This window comes from Propithecus coquereli, unplaced genomic scaffold (assembly GCF_000956105.1).
Source record: "Propithecus coquereli isolate 6110/MARCELLA unplaced genomic scaffold, Pcoq_1.0 Scaffold60, whole genome shotgun sequence".
In the NCBI taxonomy this organism is placed as follows: domain Eukaryota; kingdom Metazoa; phylum Chordata; class Mammalia; order Primates; family Indriidae; genus Propithecus; species Propithecus coquereli.
The window spans coordinates 4,256,076-4,277,187 of NW_012151952.1; the positions used below are offsets into that span (position 1 = coordinate 4,256,076).

General features: G+C 38.2%; 1 protein-coding gene and 1 pseudogene across 2 annotated transcripts in view; one reads left to right on the forward strand and one right to left on the reverse strand.

The window, feature by feature from the left end:
• CNTN4 (contactin 4) overlaps positions 1-21,112 on the reverse strand; it is a 189,010-nt gene that overhangs the window by 58,475 nt on the left and 109,423 nt on the right. For both annotated transcript variants that reach the window (XM_012659248.1, XM_012659247.1), the window contains exon 4: positions 7,675-7,802. In XM_012659248.1, coding sequence (XP_012514702.1) covers positions 7,675-7,802 — 128 coding nt within the window. The remainder of the gene's footprint in view (positions 1-7,674; positions 7,803-21,112) is intronic.
• Positions 7,971-10,561, forward strand: LOC105822284 (annotated as a pseudogene).

Below are 21,112 nucleotides of genomic sequence, written 5' to 3' on the forward strand. Positions count from 1 at the left end.
GACCTGAGGTTTTCTTTTTAATTTGAGATACTATACAGATGAAGCTACACCAAAAATTTACCAATATGTACTCATATTCCCACTTCTAGAATTAGCAGTCTTTGATGCATTTTCATGTACCTCTAGCCTTTTCCTCTATGAATATATATTAAAAATTTACTCAAACAGAATAGTACCAATATAGCTAAAGTGAAAGTCACATAATTTCACTTCAGGCTCCTCCCCCAAAATTCTATCATGAGTTGGTACTTACGTTTGCATGCATATTTGGGGTTTAAACATTATATGTTATTATTTTACATTACTAATTTTGTATCTAATCATATATTAAATAAATGTTAAATAATACCATATGTACTGTTCTTTGATTTTCTTGTGTATTTTTCTTCATTGCAAACAACACAATGAACATCTTTGCCAGTTTCTGCCTTGGAACATGTGTGATTTCCTCTAGGTTAAGTGCCCGGAAATGGAATCGACGGGCCATGGAGAATGCACTTTGTAAATTTTACTTGCTCTCCACACTGTCTATTCCAATTTGCATCCCTACTTAAAGTGTGTGAGTACCGTTTTCCTCACATGCTCACCAATAAAAGGTATTATTAGATGTTTCTCTTTTGCCCAACTCATATGTAAAAAATCATACCACAGTGGGCTTAAATTGCATTTCCCTGATTAGTAATGAGGCCGATGTTTCTGCACAAGCTTCTTGGCCCACAGTGTTTCTTTTATACCAAAAGAAAAAATGTAAAGCCTGCCTTTGGCATAGAGGCTTTGCTCTGAAAGGACAGGGTGCGCACAGCAAAATGCAACTGTTATGGAATTATGTCTTCCCTCTAAACCGAGGATGGAGAAGGGATGGGCAGGATGGAGTCAGGGCAGACTGTCGTAGTATGTTATTTTAATAAACTTAAATCTCAGCATTACGAAAGGGGAGAGCTCTCTTACAGAGAAATGTGGACAAATGGGGAAGCATGCTACCCATGATTGACATTGCTAAAGGCACACTATTTGCTAACTCTGTGTGGTCTTCATAAGTGTCCACGAGAATGTCAGAGGAAATAATTATGCCCTGTTTTATAGGATTTCCAGTTTATTTCATGCTTTGTGAACACAGGAAGAACAAAGAGGCACAATTACCCATTTTTTAAGGATTCTCCTATCTTAGCTGTTATCAGCTCTAATGTGGCAGATCGTCTCAGATCTAACGGGATCTAGTGTTGAAACGTTTTGGCCACTGCCCTTCTACCAAGAGACCCATCATAATTAGCATTTAACGCTTTTAACAACAAACTTTTCTCTCCTACTCTAGACGCCTTGGGTCAGAATTTATGTTAATCCTATTAGGAAGACCCCTAATTATCACCTAGAAATAATTGGTTCCAGTGGAAGACATCTAATTAGGTCAAAATGTATTCTGTTATAAGGGACCAATGTTAAAAGCTTTTGTTGTGCATTAGCAACCAAATGTCATTGCTGGTTCCTGATTTCTGATTGATCCCCAGTCAAATCTGGATAAAGCCTTGAATAATTTTACATAGAAGATGTGGGCTGCTTCAAACTCATTTTCAAGAAAAGTTCCAATTGAAAAGACTCTACATTATTGTGTCTGTCATGCTATACATGGAAAGGTTCATATTTCCCAACATCATACAGTTAAAACAGAAGAATTTTATATAGTGCACAATAGTAATGCTGTAGACAATCTTTGGTGCTTGTAAGAAAATTTCCTTTATGTTTAATATATATGTGTATATATATACACATATATATATATTTGAGGAAATCTTTTCTTCTAAACATAAACTTTCTGCGGGATGAACAATGAGCACTAGTTCGGGCAATGAAGGAAACAATTAAATGTTCCGTAAACCACAGGAGTGTCCTCAGTTTGGAGGATTGTAGACTGGAAATGCAAAATAATTTCTTTTTGGGAGTATATGTAATCTTAGTTAAATCTTACTAAAGACCTTTTTTCTATCAAAGCTATTTAAGGTACAAATTTATTTTTTCTTATTATAAAAGTAATTCTGTGTACTGAATTTAGAAATTTAAACAAATAGAAGAATAAAAAGAACTCTTTTAAAATCCAAGTGAAATTAGGGTAAAATCTTATATAGGCAACTTCAAAAGAAGAAAATATAATGTAGCCTGAGAAGCGTGTAAGGTAAAGGTAGAAAAGCTCAGCTGATAAAGGCCGGCAACGGTGGGAGGTTTAGGAAGTGAACAGTGTTTTGAAAAATCCCAGTTGATGTGTTTCATACTTTGGGATTTTCCTGGCCTACTACTCTGGTTCCAGCAGTGTGGGGTGGGGCGTCCCCAAATCCTGGAATATCAAATTGAATACGTTGTTCCAGTGTCTGCCAAGTTATTTTCCTCCTCTCTCTCAATCGATGATCTATTGCCTCTCCACTGGATTTTCAACTTATATCTAAGATCTGAGGTCAACCTTTGGATTCTAGGATGAGGCTGAGGTCCTGGGAAAGAAATCTCCCTACCAATTTCCAGCTAGTAATCAGACTCAAGAATATGTGATATTTCCAGCACACAACATCAGCATGAGGTGCAAGAAATGTTGTGTACAGCCTGACTAGACTATATCTTAGAATGAATTTTGAAGATCTAAGGAAGAGAAAAAGTTGTCAAAAGAAGGGGTAAGTACTCTTTTTTTTTTTTTTTGTAAAGGGCTTAATAGTAAATATTTAAGGCTTTGCAGGTTCAAGAGGCAAAGGCGAGGATACTATTTAGGTACTTCACACTGTATGGTCCCTCTTGTAACAACTCAACTCTGCTGTTGCAGAGCAAAAACAACCACAGTTAATATGTAAATAAATGACATGGCTTGGTTACAACAAAATTTTATTTCTGGACACTAAAATATGAATTTCATAACATTTTTACATGTCTGAAAATATTATCGTTCTTTTGACTTTTTTCCCCTAACCAGTTAATATGTGAAAACTATTCTTAGCTTCTGGGGTACCCAAAACAGGCAGCAAGATGCATTTGGCCCACAGGTCATAGTTTGAAAACTCCTGAAAATGAAATGTTCCCAAACTCTGATGTGCATGAGGATCAACTGGGGTATTTATTTAAAATGCAGTTTTTTTCCAGGCCTTATCCCTAGAGAGATTTCTCAGGTTCAGGGTGAGGTCCAGGAGATCTGCATTTCTATTAAACACTTGATTGAACTTTCACTTGCTAGGTGACATATGCAAAGTCCTTTGGTATAGGACAGAGTTTCTCAAAGTATAGTCTGGAACCACGAGCCTCAGAGTCAGGGTCATTTTGAATGTAGTTCAGCAAGAGAGCTATGGTAATAGCATACGTAACTTAAAGCCCTACATTTTCAGTCCTGGAGGGGAGCGATAGGAGGTGGGTTGCTATTACCAGGGTTATCTTGTTGAACTACATGCAAGACATATACTCTAAGTTGCTCTTCTCTGGCCTGCTACTTAAGAATACATGTCATATAAAACCTGTACGGCAAAGACATTGCATCATGCAAAATGGCCTGCCTTTAACTCTGCTATAGAGATAAAAATGAATTAGTAAGTACAATATTGCATGTAAATGTATCCTGTCTTCCATAGAGTTCTCAATGATGTCAACAATCGCTAAAGCACATCTGTGTTTGAAGGTCAGATATTATGCTTTCTGTTAGGATTTGGGGGTTTGACTTGAGAACTGTTCTTGCTTAATTTTAAACAGGAAACCACTTCCCAAATATTTTAAAAGTAGCTTGAAAAATAAAATCAGTAAAATTTAGAAATTCAGATGACGGGATGATAATCAAGAGCCCCCTGGGCACCTGTCAGAATTCTGCAGTTTGGGAGCTGGCTCATGCATAATCTGAATATTTATCCATTTGATGGTTACTTGCCAGAGATTTATTTTAAACCTGTGCGTGGTGTGGTAGATCGGTCCCCTCCTTCTTCTCTTCTACTTGCTGACCCTGTGTTTGACACTATCTTCAGCCTCTCTTCAAAACATGGGGGCAGGGGTGGGGAGAAAGAGAATTGGATTTTAAAAGCATGGTTAATGATAGAATTATCGTAAAAAGGTTAGGAAAGATGTGTTCTGATGCCTGACCTTCACGGCGTTGTAATCCCAGACACATGAGGAGATCGAAATGAATACAAGCACATTTTAAGGTTAGAGAACACCTTCTTTGATAAATTAGTCCTTTTGTAGATCTCAAAATTGAATTAAAATACAGCGCTCGGTCACATTTCGGGCTAAACTGTTACATTTGCATTAAAGGTGCAGGGCTCGAGCATTTTGATGTAGGATTCAGTGCTTGGCACAGTTCACGTGGAGTTCAGAATGGTTTTCTCTGCCTGTATCGTGCTTTATGGGGCGGATTTCTAAATTGCATTTCTCCGTTTATGTTAATGTCCTTCTCAGAGGCCTGGCGCTGTGGTGTCCCTTCTGCACACACACGTGCTTCCCATTAATGCTAATGGGACTCGGAACCAAGCCTACTGGGAGATAAACGATCTCCCAGATCTCTACTGACCTCACCCAAAGTAACAGGGTTGTTAACTTCTACGAACATATTGGCCAGATAAAGCTCACATTTATGTTTTTTCCCCCACCTCATCTAGAAGAAGAGGATAGGAATCAGAGGACCTCTGTGGGGAAACCGACTGCAGCTGAGCACCTGCAGTCCCGCCGGGAGGAATTCTGCTCTGAAACAAGTGACTCCTGCCTGGCAGTTGGACTACCTGGGCGACCTCATGGCTCATACCTGCACGCCTCTGCCTTCCTCTTTCATATTGGACCAGGCTCTTCCTGCCCTCAGTCCTAATCCTTCCTCTCATCTATTAGGAAATTTCAGTTTCCAAAGTGTTTCACGTGCCTCAACAAAACATGCGGCCAGCAGAGGCAGGACATATTAATTCTGTCACGTGTCCCTATAAATCTTTTCCATAACTCCACCAAAACTCTCCTGAAAATTGTACTCGTCATGTTTCCCAGCTTTAGCCATTCACATGCCACCTTCACGATTTCTTTCGCATATCCTCCTGTAACAATGCAGACGATACTTTTCCATGCACTGACTCACTTCTTTAGTTATTTTAAAAGATTGTTTTTATCATTGCCATTAATGGAAAACCAGTGTTTTCCTAATACTTTCGGATATACAAATATTTACTCAAATTTAAAAAAAAAAGTTTAACTGTAAACTTCCTAAAACTATCTCTTACTATACTTGGGGCATCGCTGTTCACATTTTACTGGAAGGCAAGAAATAAATTATTTAGTTTGTTAAAATAGGTAGAAGTTACTATCTCAGCAATATTTATATCCACTCAGAAAATGAGATGACCCTGACATATTTCATCCCGGGTATATGTGTAAGCTTTGCACCATGATTCAGTATGAGACGAGCAGCAGGGAACTGCACAGTTGGTTGGGGACGGTTTTGTCCTGTGGCTGGTGCTATCACTGCGGTGTGAACTCTGGTGGGAAATAGAAGACTCCTTTCTGCCAACTCTCTTGAGAACCAAGGAAGCCAATGCTCATGATAATGAAACACAGGGCATAACTTATTCCCACACGAGAAAATACCTCACTTTCAATGATAAAGAACAGCAGCATACTTATGGTTTCTAGGGTTTAGGTGTTTATAATCTTTCACACTCTTAGTCATTTCTTTGTGGTAGGCTCATTTCTCTTTGTTAACTATTCTATTGGTGTAAAAACTTCATAAATGTTCATTTCAGTATGATTTAGAATATATGCATAGACACTTTATTAAAATACAAACAACAGTAACAAAACAACTACTAATATTTCTTAGGTGTCAGGCACCAATGCTAATCACTTAGCATGGATTATCGCAGTCAACGAAACAATCTTATGACCTTGGCACTGCTATTATCCCCACACAGGCTAATCATCTGTCCAAGGTCACAGAGCTAGTAAGTGGGAGACATGAGATTCAAAGCCACATCTCTCTGATTCTAATCCCTGCCCTTTAATCATGATTTAAGATAGCTGCCTCATATTCTCTTATATGTCCATAACTTGCAAATAATCTATAACAAGGATCAGCTCTGACACTAACCAGCTCCGAAACCTTGGGATCTCTGTCTATCCTATTTGATCACTAAATTCCCTTTTGTAGCTGAGATAACCACGTATGAGCAAAGACCTCTAGCTAGAATTGTGTTTTACAAATATTATTTAACTCCTTTTTCCTTTGCCCTGTGAAACGGAGTAAACACATGGTCATACACTGATGCCATTGCTCTGAGGAAGTAATTAATGGACTGAAATAGTTGGAATCAATTTAAACACAGATTTTGTTCCAACACTTGGATTTCCAATTTTCTATCTGCACAGACAAATATGTTTATGATAAAAAAGACTTCCCCAAATGGTAGTACCTTTCCAACTTCCTCTGACCCTAACATATATAATTAGGTGATTTTTCGCTTTCTTCTTTAAATTAAAATAGAGATAATTATTCTTTTTGGTCCCCAACCTTTTTGGCACCAGGGACTGATTTCATCCAAGACAATTTTTCCATGGACTGGGGAAGGGAGGGGTGGGGTGTCATGAAGTGGGTGGGGTGCGGTGCACAGCTCAGGGGATGCTGCACAGCCCATTTCCTGACAGGCCGTGGACCAGTAATGGGCTGCGGCTGGGGTTGGGGACCACAGCCTCAGGCTAGCTGATATCACAGAGGGAGCTACAAATGGGCAAAATGGAAACAATATGTTATGACCCATCCGTATCTATTATACAGAAATAGGAAAAATGGGTAAAAAAATTTCCTGGTGCTGTATAAAGAACCAAGGAGAACTCAGAATCAGGATTCCTGGGTTCAATTCCCTCTTCTGCTACTGGTGACTTTTAGAAGTCACCAACCTGAGCCTCATCGTCTTCAGTCAAATCATTGCCAAGATCCTTCTAACTCAAAAATCCTATGACAGGGCAAAATACAAAGTGATAGAAATGCAAATGAAATGTAAATTAAGATCTCATCCTTCACAATTGTTACTTAGTACTTCCAGCCCATGTCATCAACCCAGGATGTCGGAATAGTTTCACATCATGTGCTGCGCGAAGAGCATAAAGGACTTTCTGTGATAAACTATAAAGCACCCAGGCTCGTACAGTATGTGGAAATTTTATTTCCTTAAAATTGACAGGGTTGGCTGGGTGACTAAAGCAAAGCACAGAGGTGATCAAAACCTTTTATTAGCATAATAATCCATATCCATATCTCTGAATAACAGGGGCAGCTCTTTTAAAAATCACCAATGTCACTGTTTAAACAATGTTTGCTAAAAATAGTACTTGAGTTGTGAGTTTTCAATTTGTTAACACAGAGTTCCTAGACATGAATTTCAAATCTATAGAGACTTGAAAGAAAGTTAATTAAAGGATTGAAGATAACATTAGTTACAACTATAATAGATACAATGGCTGTAATTCTCAAAATTGTACTGGATGATTTTGAAATAAGATAGCCTTTCCATCATATTCATTGCCAACATTTTGCCAAGAATTATTAATCATATTGTGTTTGCCATGATGAATTAATTTAGCAACACGGTGATATCTGTATGTATTAATACGAATGATGCCACTTCTAAAGATTACGTTATTAGAAATGAGGACACATATATTGATATACGAGTTCTTTAGGTTAGCCATTACCTTTTACTACCAAGTTTCCAGTACTGCTAGCAGTTCCAAAATGGTTAGTGGCTATGCACGTGTAACTTCCAGCATCTGATTTAGTCACGTTGATGATTCTGAGGTTTCCATCTTCAGAAATGGCAATTCTGAAATCAAAATAAATGAAGCAAAAATGGTAAAGTTTATTTCATATGACTCACTGCAAATTATTTCTGTCATTCTGTCATCTTTCAAACCATAAATCATGGCTATATCATTTGACAGCCTCATCTTTATTTAGGATGTTTGTCCACATAGGCATAAACATAATCGAGATGTGTGACTTGTTTAGTAATTTTACTACTTTTCCTGTTAAAATGGTCTCAAAATTCAGCTGGAATAGCTATTATAGATATTAGATAGGTTGTGACCATTTCTCTCTTTTTGGTAGCTCTAATCACGTTATGCAAAGGGAAGGCTTATTATAGACCACCATTAGTCTTAAAACTGCTAATGATGAATAAGAAAAAAAATTCTTGATTAATCAATTTATGTCTTTTCATTGAAAGTGTTTTTTCTAAATGGGAAGATTAAATTAAATGAGGTATTATTAAGCATATTTATTTCTGAAATATGTCAGCCAATACATTTTTAATGAGATACAAGAATTGAACTTAAAAAAATTTAAATATTCTACAACTTGGTGTGACTTTGGCAGAATAGCAAATGTGGATGGTACATCTCAGGCCCCACAATAGGGACTAGCATCTACTTTTTGCAAGGAAGAAAATGCTTTTGTTCACAGACACAAAATCTGGAACAGGAGGGATTTTTAGAGAACCTTATTTTCAATGTGATTACCAGAAAAGGAACAGGAAAATACAAAGATGAATATAAGACAGACAGCCTGACTTAGAGGCTGTTCTAAGAAATAAAAAAATGTACACAGATGGTGCATTCAAGGAAGATGTCTTTTAAATTTCTCCTGTGTATTTCAAATATGTCCACTTCTTTCCATCTCTTCTGCTCTCTCCTTCTCACTTAGTCTATCAAACCAGCCTCCTAATTGTTTTGTCTATTTCTACCCTTACAGTCAAATCCATCCTTCAGTCAGTGGCCAGATCATCTTTTAAATTTTAAACCAGATTACATCATTCCCCTGGCTTACGTATTCTGAATAAATTCCTTTCTAGAGCCTGTGGGGTCTAACAGATCAAGCTTTTTTTAAAACAAGGCCTCTATTGCCTACTATTTCATTCTAATCTTTGTACCTTCAATAAACTCTAGTCACACTGACCTTTTGCAAGTTCCTAGAGTATGTGAAACTCCTTCCTACCTCAGGGCTGTTGCACGTGCTGTTCTGCCTGCCTTGAATTCATTCCCCTGCGTCTGGATATAGCTGCCACCTGCTCACCCTCAGGACCTCAACACAGTGGTAGTTTTTTCTTATAGGCCTTTCCTGACTCACTTTCTAAAGTGGATCTCCCTCTCAGTCTCTTTTCCTGCAGCTGTTTTATTTCTTCCCACTAAACACAATCTAGAGGTTTTATTTGTTTTCTTGTTAATTGTGTTATCACATGGAATGTTAGCATCTCTGAGGGCCATGACAGTGTTTGTCTTACAACTGAACCTCCCGGATCTAGTACAGAGGATAGTGTGCAGTAGACACCCTATAAATATTTGTTAAGTGCTAAGTGAATCAGTATGTAAATAAATATCTATGGGGAAAATCGATAATGCATTGTAGGAAGTCAGAGTGGCTGAACCACTGAGTACTAGTGCTAGACTCTGTAACAGAGCCCTTTACAAATATTTGAAACAAAGGGTCTAGGATGGGCAAAGCTTCACTTACTAGAACTTTTGACTAAGCATTGTAAAAGCAGAGGTGAAGATTTAAATACACTGGGCTGCAAATGCTATATGTACATTTTGCGAAGCCTCTCATGGATGGAGAAGCTGCAGCCTTCCTGAGGATCCACCACAGGTTCTCCAACGACTCGGGCTGATGAGAAGATATAATATTAAGGTGGAAGAACTTCACAAAGGATTTTGGAATCCGAAGGATGGGGGTTCGTTCACATTCCCGTTCTGTCATTTCTAGCCGTGTGACCGGAGGCAATTTACTTAACGTTCATAGTTTTAGCTTCCTCATCTGTAAAATGGAACTGTCAATGCCCGTCTTATAGGTCGATGGTAAGAATTAGAGAAGATAGGGTCAGTGAGATTCCTCGCACATTTCCTGGTATTGTTTAGATAGTGCTCCTCTTTCATCTTTAAAGCTGTGTCCTTTTAATATAATAATTAAATCAGTCCTCTTTTTGTACTTTGACTATCATTTCTGCAATCTGAAGTCAATATACAAATTAACTGAGCCATCCCAAGTTAGTGTACGAGATACAGACAAGGAGTAGGGTGCCTGCAGTTGGGTGTCTATACCTGCTGGTGGTGGGGTGTGGCTCTCTGGCAGAGGCCTGAAGTTGAGGGCCCTGGCTTCTGGGCTAGGGTGAGCCATGTTCCCAGCCGGGCCCCCAGCTCCAAAGAGCTGAGCTGGAGCGGTGGCCAGCACAGTGGTAGCAGCTGGACTGACCATTGCTGTGCAGGATTTGTGAGCTGTTAGGTTTTGTAAGCCATGAAGCATATGGAGTCTCAAGTAGAGTAAGTTTTTACAAAGTCTACCAAAATCTACCTCCAGTGGTGGCTATTACAGAGGTGGGTTTGAACCCAAAATGACAAATTGGGAAGCAGCATCAATACTAGGTGTAAGTCCTACTGCCAATAAAGGAAAAATAAGAGATGCTCGTGGTAAGATTTTGTTCTTAAATCACCCAGACAAAGGAGACAAAGGAGATGTCCTTATATAGTAGCCCAAATCAACGAAGCTAAAAATTTACTAGAAGCTCAAGCTACAAAAATGAAGTATGTATGATGAATTATAAGTTCATAATAATTTATGTAGAAGTACCAGCTTTTTATAATAAATGGCCTTAAAGCTACATTTAAAAAATGATTTAGTATAAGCTAAATCAAAGCCTTGGTTTTTTTAAAAAAAGATACAGACAAGGGGGCCTTTTGTTCAATTCACACCACAGATACACACACAACACTTGTTCAATAAAGACCATCTGATACCTCATTTGCCAAAGAGCAGATGTACTGACAAAAATAGAGTGGTGATCAAATCTTAATTACCTCAATAATAACAAAAATAGCTTTAAAGGAGTTAATCATATTCCTATTTATAAACTAATTTGTTAGAAATTGTGAAATGTTGGCGTATGAGGACTCAACAAGCAAGGTAACATTTGTGTTGCGGATGGGGACTCGTCTTCCATGAGGTAACACCGGCCTGGGGCATGTGAAAAACTCTGAGGAGTAAGGTGACTCTTTCAAAGCACAAAGGCTTTGACATTTTAAAATTTAAATTATCAATAATTTATACTGCTTAAAGTGGTATCATTGTAATTCCAAAAACCTAAAGCTATTGCTTGTATCAAACTATAAAATGCCAAAGGATATGAATAAGGAAAAAAAAGGATTTGTCATCAGAGGATTTGGGTTCTAGCCTTGACTCTGAAACTTGTCAAGGGTAAGCCCTGGCCAGATTACTTATGCCTTAAAACAAGATTTCTTAACCTTGGCACTGGGGGTCAAAACCCACCCCCGGTTGAGAACTACTGGTCTAAGTCATTTTTTAAAAATCTCACAGAATATTATGATGAATATCTTCTACAATGAGAGAAAGTATATGAAAAGTTTTGTTAACTATGAAGTGATCTACAAATATTTTTCTCACCGTCATTTCCTGCTTTCGGTATCTCCTTGCACAAAACCCAGCTAGCTCTTCACAATCCTAGTACAAGTCTCTCTTTGCCCCTTTGTCCTCAAGGCTTCCCTACCCAATTTCCTATTGGCCTTGTGAAATGATAAAATAATTTCACAGGCTATCGTACTATTAATTTTTAAGATTTCAAAGCCTAACATTGATTTAGTGTTTTAATTCTCCCATTATTATTTGCAAAGAGGTAAGTAAAAGAGGAAAGATTCTAAATGCTATTAATAGAATTCCAGATGGGAGAAGGTCCGTGAAGAAGATTATTTGTATAGGGGGTAACTTTCAGTGGCCTTCATTAAATCACGTCATATTGCTGTGACCACTTACTCTTCCTAGGTATTATCCAAATGTGGGGCAATATGAAGTTTGAAGAACTGTGCTTTTTTGAAACTCAACCACTTTCTTACACAAGCAATGTAGTATAGTGACTAAAAACATAAACTCTGGAACTAAACTGTCTATGCTCAAATCATGTTCCTACTACTCATGGGCTGTGTGACTTTGGGTAAGTTAATATCTCGTACCTGTTTCCCTATTTGAGATAATGGAATAATGAAAGTAACCATATCTCATAGGGCAGTGCTTAGAACTGGCACATAAAATGCACCACATAAGTACATCAGCTAAATGTTCTATTAAGTGAAGCTCTGTGCCCTCCTCAACCCATTGTTTAAAGCATTTATAAAGGACTCTATTAAGTCTAAGATACCTGCTCAGTAGTTCTGCCACTTTGAGTCCAACTTTGTTATTATGCTTAATGAAGCATATGGGTGACACCAAGTAGATATACGAGGTAGATGGTATATTAGACTCATTCATTCATAGATATTTACTAAATGCCTCATATATATTAGGCCTTGTGCTAGTATACAGTGATGTCAAAATGATAGTTTCTGTTCTCAAGAAGTTCATAAAAAATCAGGACTTTAGATGATTATATATCTGGAAATAATGCCAATGTAATATATTAATATACCATAATGCACACATTTCTATAAGTGCATTATTTTTTCCAAAGGGAAAGCTATTCCACACACTATCTAGCTATAAAGATGGGCAGGGACCCAGACCTAGTCAATCAGGAGATCCTATTCTTTTGTCCACAATGACTGGTTTAGGGATATGCCTCCAAAACCAGGAGCTCTTTGAGGAAACAATCTCTTTCCGCTGGGATTGTTAAATTTGGAAAATGGGAATATGAAACTGTTGGCAGTCATTTTGCTGCCATATAGAGAAAGCGTGCCTTAAGGAAGCCAAGGAAAGGCAAAGAGAGCCCGAGAGAGAGAGGGAGAGAGAGAGAGAGAGAAGCAGAGATCTTATGACATCTTTGAGCCCCTGTTTCTGTTCATGCCTGAAGTTAACAGCATCCCTTAGATGCCCCGGTTACATGAGCCAACAATTTAAGATATTAGAAATTGAGTTTTCAGTCTTTACAACTAGAAGAGTTTAATCTTTTCAGGAAATTACCGAACTTGTTCAGGTGATACTGGTAGTAAAACTGGAGAGGAGGGAATGGATTCTGCTGATGATCAGTGGTGGCTGTCTCTATAGGCCTTCTTGCTAGAAGACTGGTGAATGCTATCTGTAATGGAGGAACAACCGCAGAGTTCTGAATACGAAAAAATTTTGACCTGATGTTCCTCATACACAGGTGTATCATGTACTTTTGGCTATGTATTTTTGCATAGAAAGGCATATAATTTTGCCTTCATTTTGCATAGAAAGGTATATGATTTGACATGTTGCATTTAATTTGTTTTATGGGATTTTTATGAGCCAGGAATTAGCTATAAAGCTAGCTAGCATTTGGCCTTGGGTGCTAATTTGGACTAACTCAAGGAACTTTTGAAATGTAACTCAGTACAAGTACTTAGATATTTGCTTCCTTTCAATTTGGATCCTATATTAACTTAGAAAAAATTTTTTTCAACTAATATTTCTACATTCACTTTTTTCATGAATATGGTACCTAAATCCAGTCCAAGGATAGCCTTATTTTCACATTTGATTCTTGACGAGATTTTAAAGTTTCCTTTGTGGTTCATCTCATCTTGGTTTCCTTATTTTAGACTATTGACTGACCTGTAGCTATTAGCTTGATATTGAACTTTGAGCTCCTTCTAATACTTATGAATAGTGATAGAGTTAGATAAAAAGAATTGAAAATGTAAATCCATCCCTGGTTTAGAATAGTTTAGCCCTGACCTACCTGTGGGCTCTTTTTAAATTATTGATAGTATCAGAGAAAAGTCAAAGATGATAAAGCAGCAACTAGTAAAAATAAAGGTGTGACACAAAACCTAATTTTCCCTACGTGAAAAGAGGTCATCTAATTCACAACACAGTAAATTACCTGTAGCATAGAGAAGCAGTTGTTCTCTCACTGTCATTTGGAGTTTTCAGATCCATAGAGGATAGGAACAAATCTGTACTTACGAGATAAATTGAATCTCTCTTTCTTCATACGAGGCTCTGGGTCACAGCCATTGAGGAGCTGACCTTGTCAGTCCTATAAATCAAAATCGGTCTGGGGACACAGGACCTTTAAAAACGCTGATCTTTTCTTTTGGGGGGGCTTTCATAAGAGATGACAAAAGCTGCCAACACCACAATTTTCTATCACCCTAAAGAGGAAGATTATCCCAAAATGGTGACCTGTGATTTCTCTGAGCCATTCTGCATGGAAGCCCAACTGCTGGTGAGGGAGACAGCATGTCCTCCTTGCCCTTGAGTCACTTTGAAACACTTCCCTTATAAATACATCCCTTTGGAATACAACTTAGAAAAACACTTTGCCTCTTCTGCAAAGGGGGGAATTATGGAATGATAATTTCCTTTTGACAAACACACAAACAAAAATAAATAAAAGTTTCAAACTATTAAGTTAAATTTTAAGTTATCTTTAATGCTGTTAGAGCTGGAATAACATAGCTCACTTAAAATTAGATGCAATATTTTAAAAATCTCAAAGGGTCATAACAGGCTTCTCCTTTGTTTTATACATGACAGGTTCCAAAAATATGTTTGAAAGTTGAAATCCTGACAGTGAAACAATAGGTTTACACACTACAAGGGAGGCTATGCTCCTAAAGAGTTAAAATATGTTATAAAAACCCAAACATCGTTAATATAATTATTGCTACTTCCCAGCTTAAGCAAATGGGCAGGATGGTGGAGCTGTCACAGGAGGTTCGGCTCCAGGCAGGAAGGAGTACTAGCCCCAGGGGCCACAGGGCTAGGCACATGCCAGTCAACCCCTCATCACAAGACCAGAGGAAGGGCTGCCTAGCCACAGATGTGTTTGCTTTGTTCTGCAAAAAACATTTGTTAATCTAAATAATTGGAAGATTTCATATGAAAAGCCATTCCTGGCTAATTGTGACACATAGGAACACAGAGCAATACTGACAACACATCCCCTCAGGGCACCAGTAGGCTGGAGGGAATGGGAGTGGGGAAGCAGCCCCTTTGAGCAGATGGTGGGCTTTCTAGGTCCCATCCATCTCTGGCTTGAAGACTGTGACTCCTCACTTCAAACTGCTACCATGGGCTGAGTACGTGGGGCAGGGATCTGGGGCAGCCTGCAGGCACAGGGCCACGATCCCACCCGCCTTGTTGATGCTCCCCAGTCCATACACACCACACACAGAGAGCAGAGCAGTGGGACGGGAGGGGACATTGGGAGTTGTAATAGTTTCCAATGGCTGCCATGGCAACGTACCACAAACCAGGCGACTTACAACAAAAAGGATCTATTCTCTCACAGTTCTGAAGGCTAAAAGTCCGAAATCAAGGTATGGGCAGGGTTGGTCGCTGCTGGAGGCTCTGAGGGAGAAACCATACCATGGCTCTCTCCTAGCTTCTGTCAGCTGCTGGCCATTCTTCAGGCTTCTTGTCTTGTAGAAACATCACTCTAATCTCTGTCTCCATCATCACATAGTGTTCTTTCTTTGCGTGTCTACACGTTGTCTTCCCTCTGCATACGTGTCCACATCTAAATTTCCCTCTTCTTACTAGGACACCGGTCATTGCATTAGGCCCTATGCAAATCCAGTATGACCTCATCTTAATTTCGTTTACATCTGCAAAGACCCTATTTCCAAATAAGATCACATTTTGAGGTTCTGGGTGAATACGAAATTTAGGGGGACACTATTTAACCCCTAACAGGTGTCAAGAAAGGAATCCCACGAGGGCTGTTGGTGAACAAGCAGCTTCACTACAGCCTTTGTGATCCTTAGAGGAGAGGGAGTGACATGAGGAAGGAGTTTTGTCCCATGGGCCTGGCACCACCTCACATGCTCACTGCTCGACCTGCTTCCTGCCTGTACGGGTCTGACCCTTTTCCCCCGCAGTAGCTAGCAGAGACTTGAAATTATTGCTCTTTGGGGAATATATTAACAATCAAATGTGGAGTATGAAAGACAGTTTTTGTGTGGTAATGGATAACGTACATAAGAATAAAAAGTCCAACAGGAAAAAAAATTAAAGCCTGTTTTAACTTTTTCCTTAAGTAACCCAGTTTGTTTGTTTGTTGTATTAAAGTACATCACTCATTCAATCCTTTTGTTGCTACTCTGGCCAATTAATCAATATTTATTTTGATACTGAAATTATAACCAAAATTAGGCAGAAGAGGTCTACACCACAATGATGACCTATCATTTTCTAAGCTGTTCTGCACAAAAGCTGAACTGCTTCTGAGAAAGGCAATGTCTTTACCTGCCCGTGAAGCACTAGCAATACACCATAGTTTTAGAATACAAGAAACAGTCAAAATGTGGAAAGAGTGGAGAGGGAACAATAAAGAGACAGAGATAAAGATTTGTATATTCAACCTATCAACAGGAGAATTAGCCTGTGGCCAAGAGAGTTGACATGTGGACTTAGTCATGGGGTCCCTGGCTTTGTGCCAGTTCAGAAGTTAGAAAGCCTAGCAGATTGATTGGCATTGGTAAGCCGTATGCTATAGAACTACCTGATGGCAATTAACACCAAAACTTTGCTCTGAAAGGAAAAAAAAGAGGACTTGTTTTGGTTTAAATTTCCTTGGCTATCTATTTTAATAAAATTCAGAGGCATGTTAACTTTTAAAGGGAATTTGCCTGAGTTTACACACTTACTTTCAAAAGATATGTGGAAATTCTCAGCCTGATGGGAAAGAGTGAATTATCCCGATTTATAGAAAGAAAGAAAGATTTCTATGTGGGAATACACAACTGATAGAGAGTCAATCGAGAGCCCTAGAAGATGGCTTTGCTCCCCATCTTAAGGAAAAAAAGATATTCTGGATTACAATTTAAATGTAGGGCAACGGGAAGAGACTTACTCTAAGGGCAATTTGGAGCAAACCTGTCATTGATCTTTCCCATGTAGTCTCCGTGGCAGCAATAGACATCGCTATTGAACAGACACCCTGGTGACAAAGTTCCCTTAGAGATAATTTGCTTTCTGTCGTAAGACTTGGGTTTAATAAACCACTGAACAACCTGAGTATTTCAGGCTGCCTGAAGAACAACCTGCGGTTCAGACCCTATTGCCCTTGTCTGTAGCATTGCTTGAAAGAGAAAATAAACTTGCGTTTGTTTAACCTGATTTCATCCAGGTCTACCGTCTTCTGAACAACAGTTTTAAAGCCCTGTAAAATAACCTAGAAAGAACTATCTGCCTAGGGCTAGATGAGTATTAAAGATCATAAAGTTAATTTAAATTATTTTTTGTGACACAGTGCACAATGAATGTGGGAAAACTTTTCTTGGGCTGGTAAAACTTTGTAATTTCATTTATTCGCATGGTAAGCATATAATTCTGAAAACACGATGTCTTGGGGAGAAGGAAATAAAACAAAGGATGTGTTTGGACGTGGTTTTGTCTCAAATTTGTTTCTTAAATTGCTGTCTTTAATTTATGCAAGATTTCTCTGTGTCTCCCTTAATACAAGATTTAGAATTCCTTTCCTCTGCGAACTCATAACCTGAGATAATTTTAACATAATTCTACAAGGTATTGTGAAGATGAATGGCGGGGTTAGAGACAGGAAAGTAATATCATATGTTATTTTTTAACACTTCCATGTAGTTTTATCAAAGCATCATAATAAGTAATATTTCTTTTATAATGAGAAAAAACTTATTAAAACAACCAAGTGCAGCTGTCTTTAGAAATAATTAGAATAAAGAAGACATGAACAGAAATGGACCAAAAGCCCCAGAGGAAAAACTGCAAATATACTGAGTTGAGTGATGAGCATGCTGGGGTGCTTAGGAAGTTTATTAAGCATCTACGACATACTACTGGGTGCTGTTGGAAGAGGGCGTTTATTATCTCAATTAATCTGCACAATTCTGAGGAGCATTATTATCCCTGTTCTTCAGCTGAGAAAAATGAAATTCAGAGAAGTAAACTAAAATGTCCAAGGTCAATGTAGTTATTAAGGAATAGAGTGGTGTTTTCAGTTCAGCTCTCACTACAAAGCCTGCAGTCCTCCTGCCATGCCATCCCGTGGTGTTGGAGGGTGTAAGAAAGGAAGAAAACTAGAAGCAAAAAATATAACCACATTGAAGAGGTTTTCCTTAAATTTGCCATTAGATCTTTGGTTATAATTAAATGGTATTTTTATTTTTGCTCTCTAATTTTACTTGTCAAAATAGTTTTTTCTAATATTGAGAAATTTATGTTCATACTAATGTTTCTGAAAGCATAAGAAAAAGAATGCATAAAAAATAACTTGAAGTTGAAATCAGAGAAGATTCCTTTACCCCTTAGTAACTAAAATGACTGGAAGACAATATTAATTATGAATTGGAAAGGGAAGCCCATGATATATAATTTAGCAAGCAGAAGAGGTTTCTACAACACAAATAGTAATATTGCCCATGCCAGAAAGAAAAGTTTTAATTTTATTGTGTAGTCGAGTCTCAACCCTTTGGTAATTGCAGGATCATGCTTTGCTTGCTTCAACCCCTCATACCAGAACTTACAGCATTTCTAAGAGGGGAAATCAGAGTGGAATTTCCTAGCTCATGCACTTACCACAATAGAATGCCATTTCCAAGGTCCGGTTAAAATCTCTAATGTCTCTCCCTGCCCCGCACACCAGCTACATCTTTGCCTTCTGATACACAGTGTCACCTTTAAAGTCATACAATCCAAGCTTTCCCAAACTCCCTGACATGCTCACAATTTCTGTCATATTCATGTACCACCAGGTGGCCTGAATTCTTGCCCCAGTGTTTGTTAGACATGTGACTTGGGAATGTCTCTGGGTTCCAGACTACCATCTATAAAATGGGGATCATAATAATGGCATCCCAATTTCATAAATTTGGGGGGAAGATCAAATGTAAAAATACCTGTGAAACATTTACAACTGTGGTGGCACATAGTAAGCAACTAATAAATGTTAGCTGTAATTATCATTTTTATTATTATTATATTCAGCATCATTCTTAATATTCGATAGGCACTTAATATTTTTAACTTGCTCAAAGTTCAAAATTAAAGTAGCTGAATAAAGAAAACTTTATATTGCTATGATAAATGGAAACTGGTACCCACTTGCCATAAATAGTGGTAACTATAAAAATAAATATGATAAAAACATATCTAGGCCGGACGCGGTGGCTCACGCCTGTAATCCTAGCTCTCTGGGAGGCCAAGGCGGGCGGATTGTTTGAGCTCAGGAGTTCGAAACCAGCCTGAGCAAGAGCGAGACCCCGTCTCTACTAAAATTAGAAAGAAATTAATCGGACAACTAAAAATATACAGAAAAAATTAGCCGGGCATGGTGGCGCATGCCTGTAGTCCCAGCTACTCGGGAGGCTGAGGCAGGAGGATCGCTCGAGCCTAGGAGTTTGAGGTTGCTGTGAGCTAGCCTGACACCACGGCACTCTAGCCCGGGCAACACAGTAAGACTCTGTCTCAAAAAAAAAAAAAAAAAAAAAACATATCTAAAGTGTTGCATTCTAGCTAGGTACAGTTGTCTGCCAGGATTCTGAACGTAGGGCCTGCTTTTTCTTTGGTAAAGGGGATTACTCAGGGTTTCAAAAGTGTTCAGACAAGCTAGGATCAAACTGAGTTTCCCCTTGATATAAGAAGTATAAGAGAACTATGTTGCTCAATGTTATTTCATGTCTGGGTACTGTATACTGTTCAAGATTGGAGAAGTACCAATCTTATACTTGGTGAAACACACATCTATTTCAACCCTGATCACATGATCAAGTTTCTTTCACAACATTGTGAACAGCAGGCCATTAACCAGTGTTGGACAAATTCCACTACTGCCAATTCATGATCTTCCAACGTTGTCCAGTACATTCACATGGCATTGATCTTACACTGCTTCAATCTATCTTCCCATCCGATCAAAGAATTTCCAGAAATCAGGACTCAGGTCTTATGCATCTTTCTGTCCCCTTATCATTTCATACAGTCCTTTATGTACCAACAGGCATATAGTAAATATGTTGATTATTGGATTACAATTGATTTAGTCTTGAAATTTTAGAGATATTGATGATACCTCTTGGAACCCTGATTTCTAAGCTTTTTTGGTGGGTGGGTGGAGGCCAGAGTTTCCTTAAGATTCTGAAGCAAATTATAACATTCTCCCCTCAAGCCGTAACTATGCATACTCTTTTGGAAAATATACAGGTTTTCTAAAGCCTCTCTACATCACAAAAATGCAAATAGAAATCATTGTTCTTGGATAAAAAGAGATGTTATCAAAAATTTTAGTCATGAAGGTGTATAAGCTGTATTTACTGTTTTCTATAAAGCTCAGTAAAGTGCTGAAGTGTTCTATGGGCTGAAGTTAATACTTGGCTATTCTCTTCCCGGGGAAGTTAGTTTTCTGCTCTCTGTACCTTCAGATCTATTTTTCACAGGAGAAATTTCCATGATCACCACAAGTCCTTGTAGCCATCCTCCTCTCTTCTCTCAACTATTAAACTCAACTATTTTCTCCCTAGATAGCAAAGAAAGCTATCTCTTTTCAAGGAAGAGTCTTTATTCTTTTCAGGCAAACCATCTAAAAAGATCTGTGAAGTCACACAGGTAATGGGTTCCAATAAATAATTCTCGTGATGACAGAACATTTAAGGACTTGATACATGGATTCTCTCCTACTTAATAGCCCAAATCTGCAAGGACCTTTTCCTAATTCCAAGGGGAAATTGATGACAGAGAAAGAGAAGAGCTCAAGAAAGGAGCCAGAAGCTCTTATTATTAAAAGTGTCTTGGTAGAGAAGTAATTTAGATACGACAGTGATAAAAGGAGTTTTATCAGGATATGAGGAGAGGGGTTTGAGGAGAACAGACCATTGTGAACCTGACCTACTTAAAGCAAAGAACAGGGTAATATTTGAACATAGTTGTACTGTATATGTATGAAGGAGGTTTTTTTGGAAAATCCTCTTCTAATAATCAGCATACCACATTTCTTGGAAAATCAGGTAAATGAGGCTTTTGTATAAAGGGTAAACCCAAAAGAATGATGACAGGAATATATTAATTCTGAAAACACTGATAACCTCACACAACAAAACAAATACATTGCAGTTGTTTCTAAAGAATCTATGATAGCAAATTATTCAAACTGGATCTCTATAATCATTTTATTATTTATTTTTTTTTTTTTTGAGA